Source organism: Pinus tabuliformis, chromosome 7 (genome assembly GCF_031772625.1).
Source record: "Pinus tabuliformis cultivar Carrire ecotype Pingquan chromosome 7, CPIR1, whole genome shotgun sequence".
NCBI lineage: Eukaryota > Viridiplantae > Streptophyta > Pinopsida > Pinales > Pinaceae > Pinus > Pinus tabuliformis.
Window position 1 is genome coordinate 1,484,532,013 of NC_142293.1, and position 16,449 is coordinate 1,484,548,461.

Consider the following 16,449-nt stretch of genomic DNA (forward strand, 5'->3'; position numbering starts at 1 on the left):
AAGGAAGTTATATAAATGATGATGATCAAGATGACTCTGATAAGAAGGATGGAAGCCATGAAAGATTCTCCGATGTTATAGAAAGTAGTTGATCTCCCTAAGTTAAGAGGGAGCCTGGATAAAAGAAAGGGTATATCTCCCAAGTTGAGAGGGAGGGCATATTATAGTCATGATGGATACCTTGAAGAAGAAATTGGAGAATGTATATTGAGGTGTTGCTGAAAGAAGGAAAGCAGGATCCAGTTGTAGAATATGTTGTTGCATGTGAAGTAGGAAAGGAAGTTGTATGATTGAGGAAACTTCTGTCAAGATTTGTTTGGGAAGCCTCTAAGTCCTACTATGATAAATTGTGAAGCAGCATCAAGATGTTTGAAGACCCCGAAGGTTTGTGTTTACTTATGTATTTGAAAGTTTGTTACTGATTGGGGTTGTGATTGTTCAGGTAAATCTCTCGAAGTTTTGGAAGCATGCTTGATGTTACCGATCTGTTTGATCGGGAGATATTTGATGTGTTGAGGCATTGTGTGTAATACAAAATGCCTAGGAGGACATCTGGTCGACCTGTGTGTTGATGTCTAGTTCCCAAAGTAGAAAGGGTAGCATTGGTCATAGAGCTCTGACCTTGCATTACGCACCTAGTTCCCTGTGTTGATGGTTAGCAAGAAAGCCTGATGGTACCTAGAGAGGCTGGAATCTTTAGTCCATCTTAGTCCCACCCGGATAGATTGCCCTAGTCAGGAATCTAGTATGTGGCATCGACGATCGTGTGTGCCTAAACTATTCATGGTTCATGTGTTTTGAGATCTTCCTTGTACTTGTATATATATATATATATATATATATATATATATATATATATATATATATATATATATATATATATATTATGAATACCTCCCTAATTAAGAGGGAGTGTTGAAGAATGTAACTAGGTCCGGTCTTCATAATTGTATTTGAAACATAATGAAATGTATTTATCAAAAGAAAGAAAAAAGAATTTTTATTGTTATTATTATGACTTATTAAAGCATGGGTTTCATGCTTGGGTCATCATGTTTTAGGTCAAAGTCGTCATTGAGGACTTCTAGGTTTTGTCTTGAGTCATTAGAGTCATTGTCCATTTTATGAGACTCTTATTGGGCTTTTGAATCATGTAAAAAGGATTATTATTGAGTAAAATAATTCATTCGTCACTTCCACACCAAGTCAGCCTGCATTAGGGTAATTAGACCCACATAAGAGGCTATATATAGAAGTGCAGTTTGATCCATTTGCTCACTCACTAAAGAAGTTCGATACACAAGAAGGAGAAGGAGAAAAAGTGTGAAGTTCTTAGAGAAGAAGGAGAATTGTAGGAGAAGGACAAGATCGAAGTTTTTGGGCTATCTCTCTCTTGTGTGAAGTTACTGGGCTACTGTCGGGGTTGAAGTTCTGCTGCTAGAGAAGTCAAAGTTCTGTTGGAGAGGTCAAAGTTATGCTGCTACTACCAAGTCGAAGTACTGCTTCTACTAGGTCAAAGTTTTGCTACAAGGTCGAAGTTGTTGATAGAAGGTTATCATCTAAAGAGGAAGGCAGGGTTAACTTGGTGATTGGGGGAAGTCTGTGTCTAGGTCAAAGAGTCTTGGATTATCTCGTCTTGTCTTGTGAAACTACTGAAGGAAGAGTTCTTGAATGGGTTTCCCCCTAGATAGGGGTTTTGCCCTGGTTGTCAGCCTACATCTGGTGTCCCTGATCTTCATGTATTGTATTTGATAATTGCTTGATGAAAAAAAGATAAAAGAAGAACACAAGAAAGTTAATAAGAATACAAGAATATCACAAGTAATTATCATCATAAGAAAATATTTGTCTTTCTGATTTTCCAACAAATGATACCCTATAAGTAAATATCTAACATTCCAATCTTCCAAGGACAAAGATCATAAATAATATTAAATTTAATAAGTGTTTCTCTTCTTATCAAGTGAAGAGCTGCATTTTACCAAATTTTTGTAGCATTTGCATTTCATACAATGTTGTTGTGCCACCTACTTCTACATTGTGTCCAAACGTGATCCAACTAGTGATGACAACAATATTTATCTATCATCCTTTTGTGATAGACCTAGTGTTTGGAAAACTAACCAAATTGATTCAATGGCTCTAGATGCAAAACCTGCAATTGAACCAGACTTTGAACAAGGCCAATACATTGATTCAATCTCAATCCCACCGATAAAATATGAACCAATTGGTTTAACATGGAAACTATCAAACCAGTTTTTTGATCATTTAATTTCAACGAGGATTGGTTTGATAATTGACCATTATGATACATAGTTAAAGTTATTGGTTGTATCATATCCCATTATGTTTTTTGGACTCCAAAGGCCATCTAGATACAATGTTTATGTATTTTGTTTCAGTTATGTATTGCATTGGATGTCATTTTGTTATAATGATATGAACCCAAGGGGGGCATATATGGGGTTAAATGTCTGTGTCATTGGATAAATGTTTATGTAAAAGGAGTCAACCTAATAGAGAGCCCACGTGTAATGAGTCCCCTAATCATGAGTTATTAACTCATCTCTATTGTATATTTTGGAGTTGTACTCCATGTTTCCATCTTGTGTACATTGTGCATAGTCTAATTTAGTATGCGCTTTTAATAATTTGGTACATAACATTTGGTATTTACATGAACAAACTATGTATTTGATGTCTATTGCTTTGAATTTACATTGATGTACATGCTTATATATAATTTTATCATTTTTCATATATATTTGTGTGTGTGTTGAAAATTGGCATCTTAGGGATGAATTTCTAAAAATAAAAAGTCTCAAGTATGACTTTCTAAAAATAGTAAATCACCTTGCATCAATTGATAATCAAGTATTGTTGATGGAAAATCCCTTCTGATCATCAGTCAATCCTAATAGTTCAATTTCGACTTAATCATCAATTTTATCATTAACATTATTATTATTATTATTATTATTATTATTATTATTATTATTATGATACTATTATATTATTATTAAAAATCAATTCAAGTCACTCAATCACGGCTCTCAATAATGTTCTCTTACACTCTCATTATTGGCATGGCATATTCCTCTTACACTCTCTTATACTCATTCAAGCACGTCATAAAAAATTCTTACACTCTCTTATGCTCTCATTAAAGCATGTCATGAAAGATTCCTATTATGCACTCTTCATGCATATGCTACACTCTCATTTTTGGCATAAGTTACGAAGGCATGTGTATCTTCTTAATGGCATGAGCTACATTTCCTAATGGGCATGTGTTACTCTCCCTTTTGGCATGCGAGTTACTCCTCCTTTATGGCCTGGATTCGTTGCTCCTCCTATATATGTGTGCCTCATTCTTTCTCCCCTCACTACTTGTGCATTGTGAAAGAAGAATTCAAACTTGAGAGAGAGTTGGAGAGAGTTGAAAAAGATTGTGAGAGAGAGACTTGGAGAGTAAGAGCAGAACTTGTTGAGCCACAGTTGATTCAATACTTCAGTGTTTCAATGTTGATTCAGTTGAAGGGAAGGTTGATTCAGTGTGTGCATCTGTTGTTGCTACCAGTGATCTTCATGCTACAGCTTCGTTTAGATTTGAGTGAACTTACTCATTCTCTTGATCCCTCATTGTACTTTGTATCTCTACTGAACAATTGATTTCTAATAGAATAAAAATCTGGTTGGATTTCGCCCTGGTCATTGGACCTAAATTTTGTGTCTCATGTTGTTCTTGGGTGTCTTCTATTGTGCATTTGTTTAATGTTCTATCTACAATTGCTTATCTAATATTGCAGCATAAAGAAGTATTGTAATAAGTGATTGTTATAGCATAGAACATCAGAATTTCAGCATGGCATCAGAGTTTTGGTGAAGACTAACCCAAGAAGATAAGAGTTGTCACTCCTTCCTTCTTGTTGAAATTTTACTGTTGAAATTTACTGCTGAAATTTTACTACTGAAATTTATCGCTGAAATTTGTTGCTGAAATTTTATTGTTATTGTTCTTCCACGATTTCATGGAACCCAAGATATGATGGTAATTTTGCAGATAATAATTAAGGTGTCGCATGTGTTTAATAGTTGTGGTTTTGGTATTTGTTGATGCATGCAAAAATAAAGAGTTGTTTTACTTTTGTTTATGCATGTGTAAGAAAGTGTTGTCTTGAAAAGAAGTATAATGCATAGAAGGTTATGAAAGGATAACTAATAGAAATTGAATACTAAAGATAGGTGGATTTTGATTCTCTCACATTATATTTGATGAGAATTAGAAAGGTCATAGGTTTACTGACAATTGTGATTGCGGGAAGGAATCATGAACTTTGCAAAGGATGGAATAATAATTTTGTAAACTAACCTCTTTTGCAGCAACCAAAGATGAATTATATCATTGCAGGCAATGAAGTCAATATGTATAATTATTATTAATTGTCTTCACTCTGGGATCAAGATTTGAAGATCTTTATAAAATCAGTGGAAGACCTATCCATGCATTGATTCATGATAAGTAATCATCAATGTAAACAGTGGCACCAAAAGTTCACTCATCTTCATTATAAAGCATTACCTCATGTGAAAAATATGGTTGAGATTAGAGTGGATCATAATAGAGTTTTCCCAATCGTGCTCAAGATGATGCATTTCTTCTGTCAATGACATATGACTGATGGACAACGGTAACTTATAGAGGTCAGATCAAGAGGGAGCTAATAGCTTCCTTCAATCCCCATTAAAAAATAAGTCTTTTCAAATCTTATGTTATTTCTTTGTGTCACTGCCCCTGTTTAGATTTATCTTTATAGACCATTGATTATTCTTCCTGAATGAGTATTTGAATGATTCTTTCACTAACTTCTTGATGAGGATACAATCAAGAAAAGCAGATCTTGAAGATCATCAAGGTGCAGAATAGTGCAGGAAGAGTAAACTCCAAGAGGAAGTTGCTGCAAGGATAATGATGGAGCCACTCTCACAACTAGAAAAGAAAGAAAGCCCTGCCTCATCACCAAGTATGCTTTCATTATGTTTATTTACTTTTCTACTATTTCTCTTGTTCTGGGATCAACAGCTACATTTGATGAATGTGAGAATCAAGCCCTTTGTATCGAGATTGAGGAAGATGTCAAGCCATCCCATGACTTGAGTGGACATGAATTGTACAAGAGCTCAAGACTTCTGCAAGGAAGCTGGAATCAAGAAAGAGACCACCGTACCATATAACCCAAAACAAAATGGGCACTTAAGGATCTTTAACTGCCATGTCTACTTTCATGTGCCAAAAGGAAAAGAGTAGCAAGCTATAAGCTTCAGGTAAGAAAGGTATGATTGTTTGTTATTGTGAAAATTCTAAAACTTACAGAATATATGTGCTTGGTAAAAGAACTATAGAGTTTAGCAGAGATATAACATTTGATGAAGATGCAGCTCTTTGAAAAGCCATAGACACTCCTCCTCCTACTAATGTTGAAAGATAGGATGGTGCCTTGGATACACAAGATCCCGAGCCCGTGCCTGAGCCTGATCTTGCTGATAAGCCCATGGATTCCATGGACTCCTTGGATCCTTCTCCGTGTGCTAGAAAGAGATGATTATGGCTTTGTGACACTTTACAGGATGTTGATAGACATGTTGCTCCCTGAGGGACCTTCAGAAAAAGCAAGAAACCATGTCAGTTCCAGGGATATGTGGTAGCCATGAGCAACATTATTCAAGCTGAAACATGCACTTTTGAAGAAGTAGTGAAAGATCAAGTACGAAAAGATAAAATGGTCGAAGATCACGAGTCCATCATACATAATGATGTATGGGAAGTAGTTCCAATACCCAAAGACTGAAGAAAGCTCTCTATGGATTGAAGCAAGCCCCAAAGAGCTTGGTATGCTCGCATTGATAGCTTCTTGATGGACCCTGGTTTTGCCATATGCAATGTTGATCCAAAACTCTACTTCAAAATGGTCCAAGTTCTGCCTTTGATTTTGCTATCATATATTGAAGACATATTCTTGACAGGTCGAGAACCTCTTACCCTCCAGTGTAAGAGGGAGTTAGCTTTTGAGTTTGAAAGGAAAGATCTTCATTTGATGCACTACTTTTTGGGCCTAGATGTATGGCAAGAGACTTGGTAAGATTTTCCTTTCACACAGAAAATATGTTGTCAAGCTACAAGAAATATTTGGTATGACATAAAGCAAGTCCATGAATTCTCCAATGGAAATGAAATTCAAGAATTTATGTGGTGAAGCTACAGGCCCTGATTTGGCCAAATCCTTCTGAGTACCGACAACTGATTAGGGCTCTAATATTCTTAGTGAACACTAAACCGATCATATGTTTTGCAGTCAATACTCTAAGCCAATATACGATTAAGCCATCACATGCACATTGGAATGCTGCAAAATATGTGTTGAGAAGCCTGCATGGCATCATCAATCTTGGATTGAGATATACTATCGGAGATGTAAGACTACCTGTGTACTCTAATGCTAATTAGGTTGGTAGCTCTACTGACAGAAAAAGCACATCATGATGTTGCTTTAGCTTGGGATCTGCCATGATATCTTGGATGAGAAAAACACATAAGTCTGTAGCCCTTAGCACAGTTGAAGCCGAGTATATTGTTGCTAGCATGGCTAGCTGTGAGGCAATATAGTTGAGGAAGCTCTTTGGAGAGTTGTCTGAGCATGCGCTAGATACGATAGTAATATACTATGATAATAAGGGTGGGATTCGACTTGCAGAAAATCTCGTGTTCCATGACAAGTCCAAGCACATTGAGATCAAATATCACTATATCCAAGATATGGTACAAAGAGGAGCACTGAGGCTCCATCATATTGTCACTGATGATCAAATAGCTGACATACTTACCAAGCCTTTGTGGAGATAGAAGTTCTTGGTATTCAAAGAGCAACTTGGACTGATGGATGTGACCCAATATTCTCTCGATGTCATACACTATGGCCAGGACAAACAGTGGTAAGCCTAGTGAAGGCATTGATGAGAGGGGCGGTCAGAACTGATCGAGAACACTAAGTTATGCTCTTCCCCCTTGTTTGAGCTCCCAGGTTGGGAATGAAGCCAGGAGAGATCCTAGGTTTGAGGGAACTCTTGACTATAGGTTGTGTGCGATCCTTATCATGTGTTGACAAGTGGTAACCCCCCCTAGCATCTAGTCTGGGACTTGTCAGAGCATACCCCAATATGCATCCTAACCACAAGTTGGGCTTGTCAGGATTGCCATTCATCTGGCCAATGGATGAGGAGAGACGTGGGTGCGTGTGATCCTTACCTCTGTTAAGTTGGGTATGCCCCCAAGGTATGTGGATGCAGGTGTTCTACCACTTGACTCTTGAGGGTCAAGGTGGGAAGATCAACAGACAATAAGATAGAGTGTGATCCTTATCTCTCATGGTCAGTGGTATCCTGCCTATTGCTGATCGGACATATATTTAGGGTGGTAGATTAATCTCCCCTATTGTCCATTGATATAGGGTGGTATTCGAAGGTCCCCTATGATGATTCTTCTTCATTGGAGTGAGACATCATTGTTCTAGATGATACAAAGCAGAGATGAACAGAGATGAGCAGAGAAAGAAGAGATCTTTGTTGCAAAAAAATAAATTCCTCCCTAGCTGAGAGGGAATGTTGAAAATTAATTGGTAGCTCAGGGATGAATTTCTAAAAATAGAAAGTTTCAAGTATGAATTTCCAAAATAGTAAATCAACTTGCATCAATTGGTAATCAAGTGTTATTGATGGAAAATCCCTTTTGATCATCAATCAATCCTAATAGTTCAATTTTGACTTAATCATCAATATTATTATTATTATTCTTATGATACTATTATATTATTATTAAAAAGAAATTCAAGTCACTCAATCATGGCTCTCAATAACGTTCTCTCACTCTCATTATTGGCATGGCATATTCCTCTTACACTCTAATTAATGATCTTACACACTCTTACACTCATTAAAGCACATCATAAAAGATTCTCTTACACTTTCTTACGCTCTCATTAAAGCATGTCATGAAAGGTTCCTCGTATGCATTGTTTAATGCATATGTTACACTCTCCTTCCTAATGGCATAAGTTACAAAGGCATGTGTACCTTCTTAATGGCATGAGTTACATTTCCTAAATGAGCATATGTTACTCTCCCTCTTGGCATGTGAGTCACTCCTTTATGGCATGGATTCGTTGCTCCTCTTATATATATGTGTGTGCCTGATCATTTCTCCCCTCACTACTTGTGCATTGTGAAAAAAGAATTCAAACTTGAGAAAGAGTTGGAGAGAGTTGACGAAGATTATGAGAGAGAGACTTGAAGAGTAAGAGCAAACCTTGGTGAGCCAAGGTTGATTCAGTGCTTCAATGTTTCAGTGTTGATTCAGTTGAAGGAAAAGTTGATTCAGTGTGTGCATCTGTTGTTGCTACCAGTGATCTTCATGCTACAGCTTGTTCAGATTTGTGTGAACTTACTCATTCTCTTGATCTCTCATTGTACTTTGTATCTATGCTAAACAATTGATTTCTAATAGAAAAAGAATCTAGTTGGGTCTTCCCCTTATTCTTTGTGTCTCATTTTGTTCTTGGTTGTCTTCTATTATGCATTTGATTTATGTTCTATCTACAATTGCTTATCTAATATTGCAGCATAAAGAAGTTTTGTAATAAGTGATTGTTACAGCATTGAACATCAAAATTTCAACAATATATATAATCCAAAAGCAATGTGACCTTCAAACTAGTTTCGATCTCAAGTCCATTTTTGAAAACTTTGCAACCTAGACAACCTTACTTGGGTCCTCAAAAATAACAACCTTGCTCGTAATTCAATATCAACCAAACACCAAGGAACCTCTAATCCCCAAAGTTACCAACAACAGTTCCATTCCAAATCTCATACCAACAATCAGATGAGTTCATTCAAGCCTCAACTTCAGGTTGCCTCTTCTAAGTAGCTACACTCCATGTAGTCCAAACCTCCTTACAACACATCCATGGGCATTCTTTGCTTTCTATAATCTAGATCCATTTTTCTTCCATATCTACTTCCCACTTAAATTAATGTTTTATATTTTTCAACTTCCTTTATATAGAAGCTAATTTTGTGCTCGTGCTTTGTATCAACACTATTGTACTCAACAATGTCATTGACCTGCTGTTGTGGTCATTTGTTTAATAAAATTGCCTTATCTTTCGATCGTCCTTTAGTACCATTTATCTCATATGTTCGCCCTTAGTCACCAATATGTTCGCCCTTAGTCACCAATATGGTTCACTTTGACCCTTCAAAACGCTCATTTAAAGTATTTCCTTATGTATTTCCTTACTCTATGCATCTAGTTTGTGGTGCAAGCCCCTAATTGTGTCCCATGGTTACTTGGGATACTTCTTTACAAGTCCATGATAACCCAAATCTAATTGGATTTGCTATTTATGAGATCAAATTAGACAATTCTTCATTAACCTTTACCAATCTCCCAGCATTGAAAAAATCACAACTTTCCTAATTGTGCCAAAATTATTCTACAACCTATGTCACCCGGTTCAAATTCAAATTCGAGTTCAACAACTTTGAAGTTCGATAAAATTTTGACAAGGAAAAATTTTGTAATAAAATTAGGCATAAAATTTGATATACTAAAAAATTAAAAAACAATCAATGAAGATAAAAATGAAAATATATGTAACTAAACACATGTATACAAGGAACAAGCCATTTACCTCAACTGGAAGTTTTCGATGTGAACTAATGGTAGCCAAGATTGAGAATCATTTCCAAAATCATTACTCAGAATGTCATGAGAAACCCTTCATATATGGTTTTAAGTTTGATAGCAGTCAACTTCAAGACAACTTGAATGGAAGCGTGGACGCTGAAACCCTGGACAATGGAGCCAAGGGGGAAATTAAAATATACACTCTCCAACAGCATCCTCAAGTATAATGAACATTGAAAATCATGGGTGTCATCAAAACTAGGAAAATACCAAAATTCACTCAGCCTGCATTTCTAATTAATTGTATTGTTGTCGAATTTCAATGGCCAGTTTTCAAATTCAAATTGGCTAGAAAAATCGTGTAAGTTCGAGTTTAAAATTGAAATGGGGTTTGAATTTGACATTCGGCAAATCTATACTGAATTAATTCGTCTAGGCTTCAGATTCGACGAATTTCGAATTTCAACCCCGAAATTCGTCAAATGCGATGACACAGTCTACAACATGCAAAACAAAAAGCCTATATTTGGGGATAAAAAGACCAGCATGGTCTCTTACACTCATGTTATGAGACCAAATCACATAGTTTGACATGTTCATACAAGTTGTTCACTCTACCGAATAGTCTAACATTCACTTACACCTTGAGGACATTTCCTTGCCTATTTATACCAATCAATTACTCCTTGTAAAGTATCCTCAATTAAGCATCACCCTTTTGACTATATTGTCGGTACACACTTTGATTGATGTCAAATCTTGATCTAGTTCGTTGATCCATACTCCATACTCTCGCATTACTTGTACGTGTGTTCTTTGGCACCTCAACAAGATCTCTTCATGTTAGTTTGGCTCCAACCTTGCAAGCTTGTTGTTCCTTCCTAGGGCATCTTCAAAGGCTTGACCTTCTCTAATACATTGGACAATCCAACCCTAACACCTTAATGGAGGTCCAACACATTTAGGGCAAGGGAGACATCAAACCTTTATTACTAGATCCATGGGTTCAAGACACTTGATATTTAGTTCCACATTTCAGATCTAAATCCAGCGTGATCCGCGATGGAACCACCTAGTAAACAAATTTGAATTGAAGGAAAGAAAATCTATGTTAGAAACGAATCCTACATCTTAGAAACAAATCGCAGTAATGAGATCCCACCATGCACAAATCCAAAGGAAAATAAAAGTTTTTTAGTCTTATTTTTTTTTAAGTTTTTTTGCCACATGTAGAAACCCTAAGCCATAAGGATGTTGATCTCTATCAAAAGACCCTTAGATGAGATTTTTAAACCTAGTTTATTCTCCCATACATTCTTTGCTCATTTCCTCTGATGTTAGTCATTTACACAAAGGGCCTATCAAGGCATGCACATCAAATGTCTCTTTTCCATCATTCATCCAAATTCCTCATGTAAAGGTTGATGAGTAAGGGAAACATTATTCTTCCAAGCATCTCATAATTTTAATTCTTCCTTCTAGCTATTATATCTTCTAATATAAGTTGTTACAATTTGGATTTTTATAATCTACCTCAAGAAGTCTAGTTGATGATGTATTGTGAATAAGCCCCACCCCCCACCGAGGTAGCTCACTTGATACATGTTATGTAAAGTCATGTGAGTGATAATTGACCTAGGTTCAAATCCCCAAGATGAATTTGTGTTGTCTGTAAGGGCGGGGCGATCACACCTGGGGGGGTTATAATGGTCACAATCAAAATTGACCTTGTGTCATGCGAGCATGAGCCCGGCCCACTCGTCAATTCCTCTAGTAAGAGAGAGAGAGAGAGAAAGAGATAAGGTATTATGAATAGTATCACTAGAGTTATTCTTGTTTCACATGTTTATGTTGTGCTTGGAATAATGAATTACAATCTAAGGATCATCAACAAGATTGTTTCTTAAATCAAAATGCAAAATCTTTATTGTTCAAAAATTCAAAATGGCAAAGTCCATAACTACTTACAGAACTACCCAAGAATGCACTAAGCTAGAGTCTCATCACTCATTTCTCATAGATTCCACCTCCTTTGTTGGTAAACTATTGAGGTAGTAAGTCTATTTCATTTCCTCTCTTCAAACAAAAAAATAAATTAGTTACAAGTTATTTCTCGCATTTGAAGTATAATTTATTTAAGACGTTCCAAAACAATATGAAACAATGAAAAGAATCTCACTAAAGGTTACTAAGCTCTGCTTAGGATTTAGTATTGTTAACAATTAAGCTTGAGTAAATTCCTATAAATAAATAATAGACTCCACTTGCAAACAAGAACTAGGGAGATAGAGCCTAAAAGATAGGTCAAAATTTGCTTGTAAGGAAAATGGGTTAATCTAAGTACTATGAAATTTGTATTTGTGTGATCCACGCATAGTAAGTTGGTAAGTAATATTCCATGCCTTCCCTCTGATCATCATAAGGTAAGATATGATGAGATAAGATAATTATATTAATGTCCAAGATATGACCACAAAATTAGGTCAACGGGACTATTGAGCACAACGAGGTCAATACAAAGCAGGAGTACTAAAAGTCTCCTATATAAAGAACAAAAAGTAAAAAACGTGAAGTCTATACCAGTGTTGCACGAAGCGGGAGCGAAGCGGAAGCGCGAAGCGGAAGCACGAAGCGCGGAAGCGTCATTTTCCAAAAATCTAGGGAGCGAAGCGTCCGCGGAAGCGTCTGCTATATATATATATTTTTATATATTTTTTTGCATTTATACTCAAAACAAACATCCCAAATACCAAATTAATTGTAGAAGACATGAAAACATGCATATTTTTGCATAAATCAAGATAGATATGGCATCCATGATTCCATTGTAGTTACTAGTATGTACAACAATCATCTATATTCTAGCTATTACAAACATACATCAAATTTTTAAGCATATTATAAAACATAAAACATTTAAGCATATTATGATTTATCTAGCAAGTGAGCAACTGTCAACATTTGTCATGTCCAAAATTCAAATAATAATGTTTACAAAATATGTCACTTGGTCACCGCCAAGCCAAAAAGGTTCAAAATTCAAATTCACAAGTCTACAAGTCTAATGAGTAATCTATAGACTATGACAAAAAGAAGTAGATTGTGAATATATCTACTAATCTCTCCTCCTTCCACCACGAATAGAACGTGATGGCGTGCCTCCACGTGGTGGCAATGAAGAAGATGGTCCCTGTGTAAGTCGTGGCACTGGAACTGATGAAGAAGAACCCCCTGCTGTTGGTGTTGAACCATGGAACCTAGGACCAGATGGGGGTGGGGGTGGTGGCATATCAACACGGTCATCATCATCCTAGAATCGCTCAAAAAATTCATGCAAAAAAAAAAAACACTAGTTAACAAAAAAATTAAAAACATGAATTAGAGAAATGCTTTATAAGGGAAAATTGGAAAATTCATACGGTATACCATAATGGACATACCAGGAGAGCATCCTCTAATTGCTCTAGTTGCAACACTCCATCCTCCAAATTGGGCTCCTCTGGATGCTTGTCCCAAATCAACAAGTCTTTATTAGACTTTGCATCTTCACAGTAATGGGACAACAATCGCAAGTTGTAATGAACATAAACCAAGCTCTCTGCCCGGTCTAAACTCAACCTGTTCCTTTTAACACTGTGGATGAAAGAATAAGAGCTCCAACACCTCTCTGCAGAAGAAGTGTTTACCACCTGTGATAGCACCCGCAATGCCAAACTCTGTAGAACTGGAGTAGGCCCTCCATGCATGTTCCACCACTCAAGAGCAGAAAAATGCTCTCGATCTTCAATTGAATGCATGCTCCCAAATGGACCAGTGTTGAGCGTATAGTTGCTCAGCTGTCTCCGTACCAATGCAGCCTCCTCATTATCAGGGATTAATCTACTCAATGCAGCCATATATTTTTCGTGAACCTCTTTATCTTGGTGTGGTTTTTTCCTGCTTCCCCCCCCAGGTGCTGGTTTTGAAAGCCATGATGGATGATAGTACCTAGGTGTCAAAACATATGCTAATGCATGCAATGGAACATTTAGCATATCCCATCGCTTTTCCACCTCTTCACGAATATAATTGTACAAGGTGGTATCTCTAGGCTCAACAATGTCTTTAATCTGCCCCAACATGCTATCCATTTGCTCATACACCTCCCCAATTACTGGTCGATCTGAATCTGCAAACTTGATCATGTAATAAATTGGTTTGGTGAATTGCAAAACATATTTAACCTGTGACCAAAAGTAAGTGTCAAGAACAGTGTCCTTGACTACATCTGCAGTAGCACCATCTGTACACTGGTTAATTTCATCCCATGTTTCAGCACACACCAGATTAGTTAAAGCTTGTCTCACCCTCACTAGCCGCCTAAAGGTGAGGTAATAACTAGCAAATCTTGTCTTTGCAATTTTAAGCAATTGCAACTTGGAGTAAGTGCCATAGAAGTAGTTTACCCTTGTATGCCCTGTGATGAATTTAATGAGCTGCTTCCCTTTCCTGTAAACCTCAGCAATCCACCCACATTCTTTGTGTTTCACAATATCATGCATCAAAAGGTTCAATGTGTGAACCAGGCACCCAGACCAAAAGATGTGTGGATGAGTACGCTCAATAATTTTTCCTGCTGCCTTACAATTTGCTGCATTATCTGTGATCACTTGAACCACATTATTCGGACCAACATCTTTGATTGATTTCAATAGGAGATCTGCAATGTTTTGTGCAGTTGCACTGATGGAGGAGGAGTCATGACATGCAATAAATACTGCACCCTTAGAAGAAACACCAAGAACATTTATCAAATGTTGGTTTCTAATATTTGTCCACCCATCTGATACAATGGATACCCCATAATCCACCCACTCATGTGTAAAACGTGTCAAAGCTCTTTGAACCTTAGCTTTTTCTCTTTCTAATAACACTGTTCTAGCTTTCTCATAGTTGGGGGCCTTGTATCCTTTTGGGGCTTCATTGATGGCCTTTACCATGTCATGCCAATAGGGAGAGCGAAGCACATTGAATGGTACACCGCAAGCACAAAGAAAACGGACTACCTTTCCATCCACATCATCCCTCCCAGCAACATTAAGGAAATCCCCTATTGTTTTTCTACCTCCAGAGGTTGCAGAAGTACCATAAGGAGATGGGCAACTACCAAATTTAGAGGTTGCACTTGATTCTGAATGAGTTTTTTGTTTCTTGTTTTTTTGTTGTGCAGCCATCTCTATTTTGATGTATTTTTGTCTTTGTTCACTTGAAATTTTTGTGCAAATGGCTACCCCCACAGAACCCTTTTTTTCATCACTCTCTAGCACCCCACAAAGATGCCTCCTCAGACGGGTATATGAACCCGTATATGGTTTTCCTCCATGACAATCATGAGGGCACATCCATTTGTAAGATCCACCACCCTTTCCCCCTTCAAGTTTGGTCACAAAGGTCCACAAGGGATTTGATGTACCTTTCCCATCTTGTGCTTCAGTGTCCTCTTCAAGTTCATCCCCTTCCTCTTCAAACCCTTCCTCCTCATCATACATTGGGTCACTACTATTAGGAGTCCCAAGTTCATCCCCTTCCTCTTCCCCTCTATTCCTCACCCTTGCCATCATTAAAACCAAGAGTGGAATGATACATAGAAGCCAAAAGAACACCATCTTGGAATATGGATATAGGTGGTGGACAACCTGTAAATAAAGGAGCAAGTAGAAACAATGGGAAAGAGTAGGAGAGGGAGGAGAAAAATACAATTTTTTTTTCAAAAAAACAAGGGAGTTTGGGGTTTGAACTTACCTCTTTAGCTCTTGTAGATGAAGTCCTCCAAGCTCTTGCTCCAAGCTCCTCCTCCTTCTCCTAGCTCCTCCTTCTTCACTCCTCCAAGCTCTCCTCTCTTCTCCTCTCTTCTCCTCTCCTTTCCTCTCTTCTCTTCTCCTCTCCTCTCTTCTCTTCTCTTCTCCAACTCTCATAAACTCAAAGTGAGAAAATGAGAAGAGAATGGGGGCTTTATTCTTTTCTAAACTCACCCTAAAGTGACCCTAACCCACCCCTAACCCACCCCCTCATGCTTAGTTAAGTTAGATATTAAATGAAATTAAAAAAAAAATTTGAACTGCGCGGGTTGCGTTCGGGTTGCGCCCGGGTGGCGTGCGGGTGGCGTGCGCTTCCGGGCAGGTTGCGTGGCGCCACCCCATGCCCGAACCGCATGCCGAAGCGCGATTCCGGGGTGGCGCAACCTGTTTTGGCAGGAATCGTTAAAAAAAATCGGAACCGCGCAACCTTGAAAACGGAACCGCGATTCCTCTGTGGATTCCGGAACGCAACCGCTCGGGGCGCGGTTCCGGGTTTGGATCCTCCGGGGGGGGGGCGATTCCGGTAACATTGGTCTATACACAAAAAAATGGGAAAACCCTCACTCCAAGTATGGGCAACCCTAATGGGAGGCATATGCACAGAGGGAAAGGATCTAGTGACTAGATCATGGTTTGATAGATCTACCTCTCCTAACATCTAAGACCAAATGAAGAAAACTCCAGATAGAATGGTGTCTCAAGGAAGAGCTAGAAGAAGATGTAAACCCTCTATTGCATTGTTTCCTGGCAACTATAACTCGTTGTTGATGTCTAGATGATCGCATATGTTTGTTGGTAAGGGATCTGGTTTGGAGATGCCTCAAAGGTCTCTAAGGAAGGGGAATGGTCTGTCTGGTCTATATTGAT

At 37.7% G+C, this 16,449-nt stretch overlaps 2 protein-coding genes across 2 annotated transcripts in view; both read right to left on the reverse strand.

Moving 5' to 3' along the window:
- Positions 1–16,449, reverse strand: part of NSN1 (GTP-binding family protein) — a 110,175-nt gene that overhangs the window by 90,588 nt on the left and 3,138 nt on the right. The gene's annotated exons all lie outside the window — the stretch shown is intronic.
- On the reverse strand, positions 12,412–15,656 carry LOC149253454 (uncharacterized). Its single transcript, XM_089459921.1, has 2 exons — positions 13,186–15,656; positions 12,412–13,055 (listed from the first exon to the last, which is right to left on the reverse strand). Exons 1-2 carry the CDS (start codon positions 15,388–15,390, stop codon positions 12,861–12,863), a joined length of 2,400 nt encoding a protein of 799 aa, XP_089316047.1. The 5' UTR covers positions 15,391–15,656; the 3' UTR covers positions 12,412–12,860.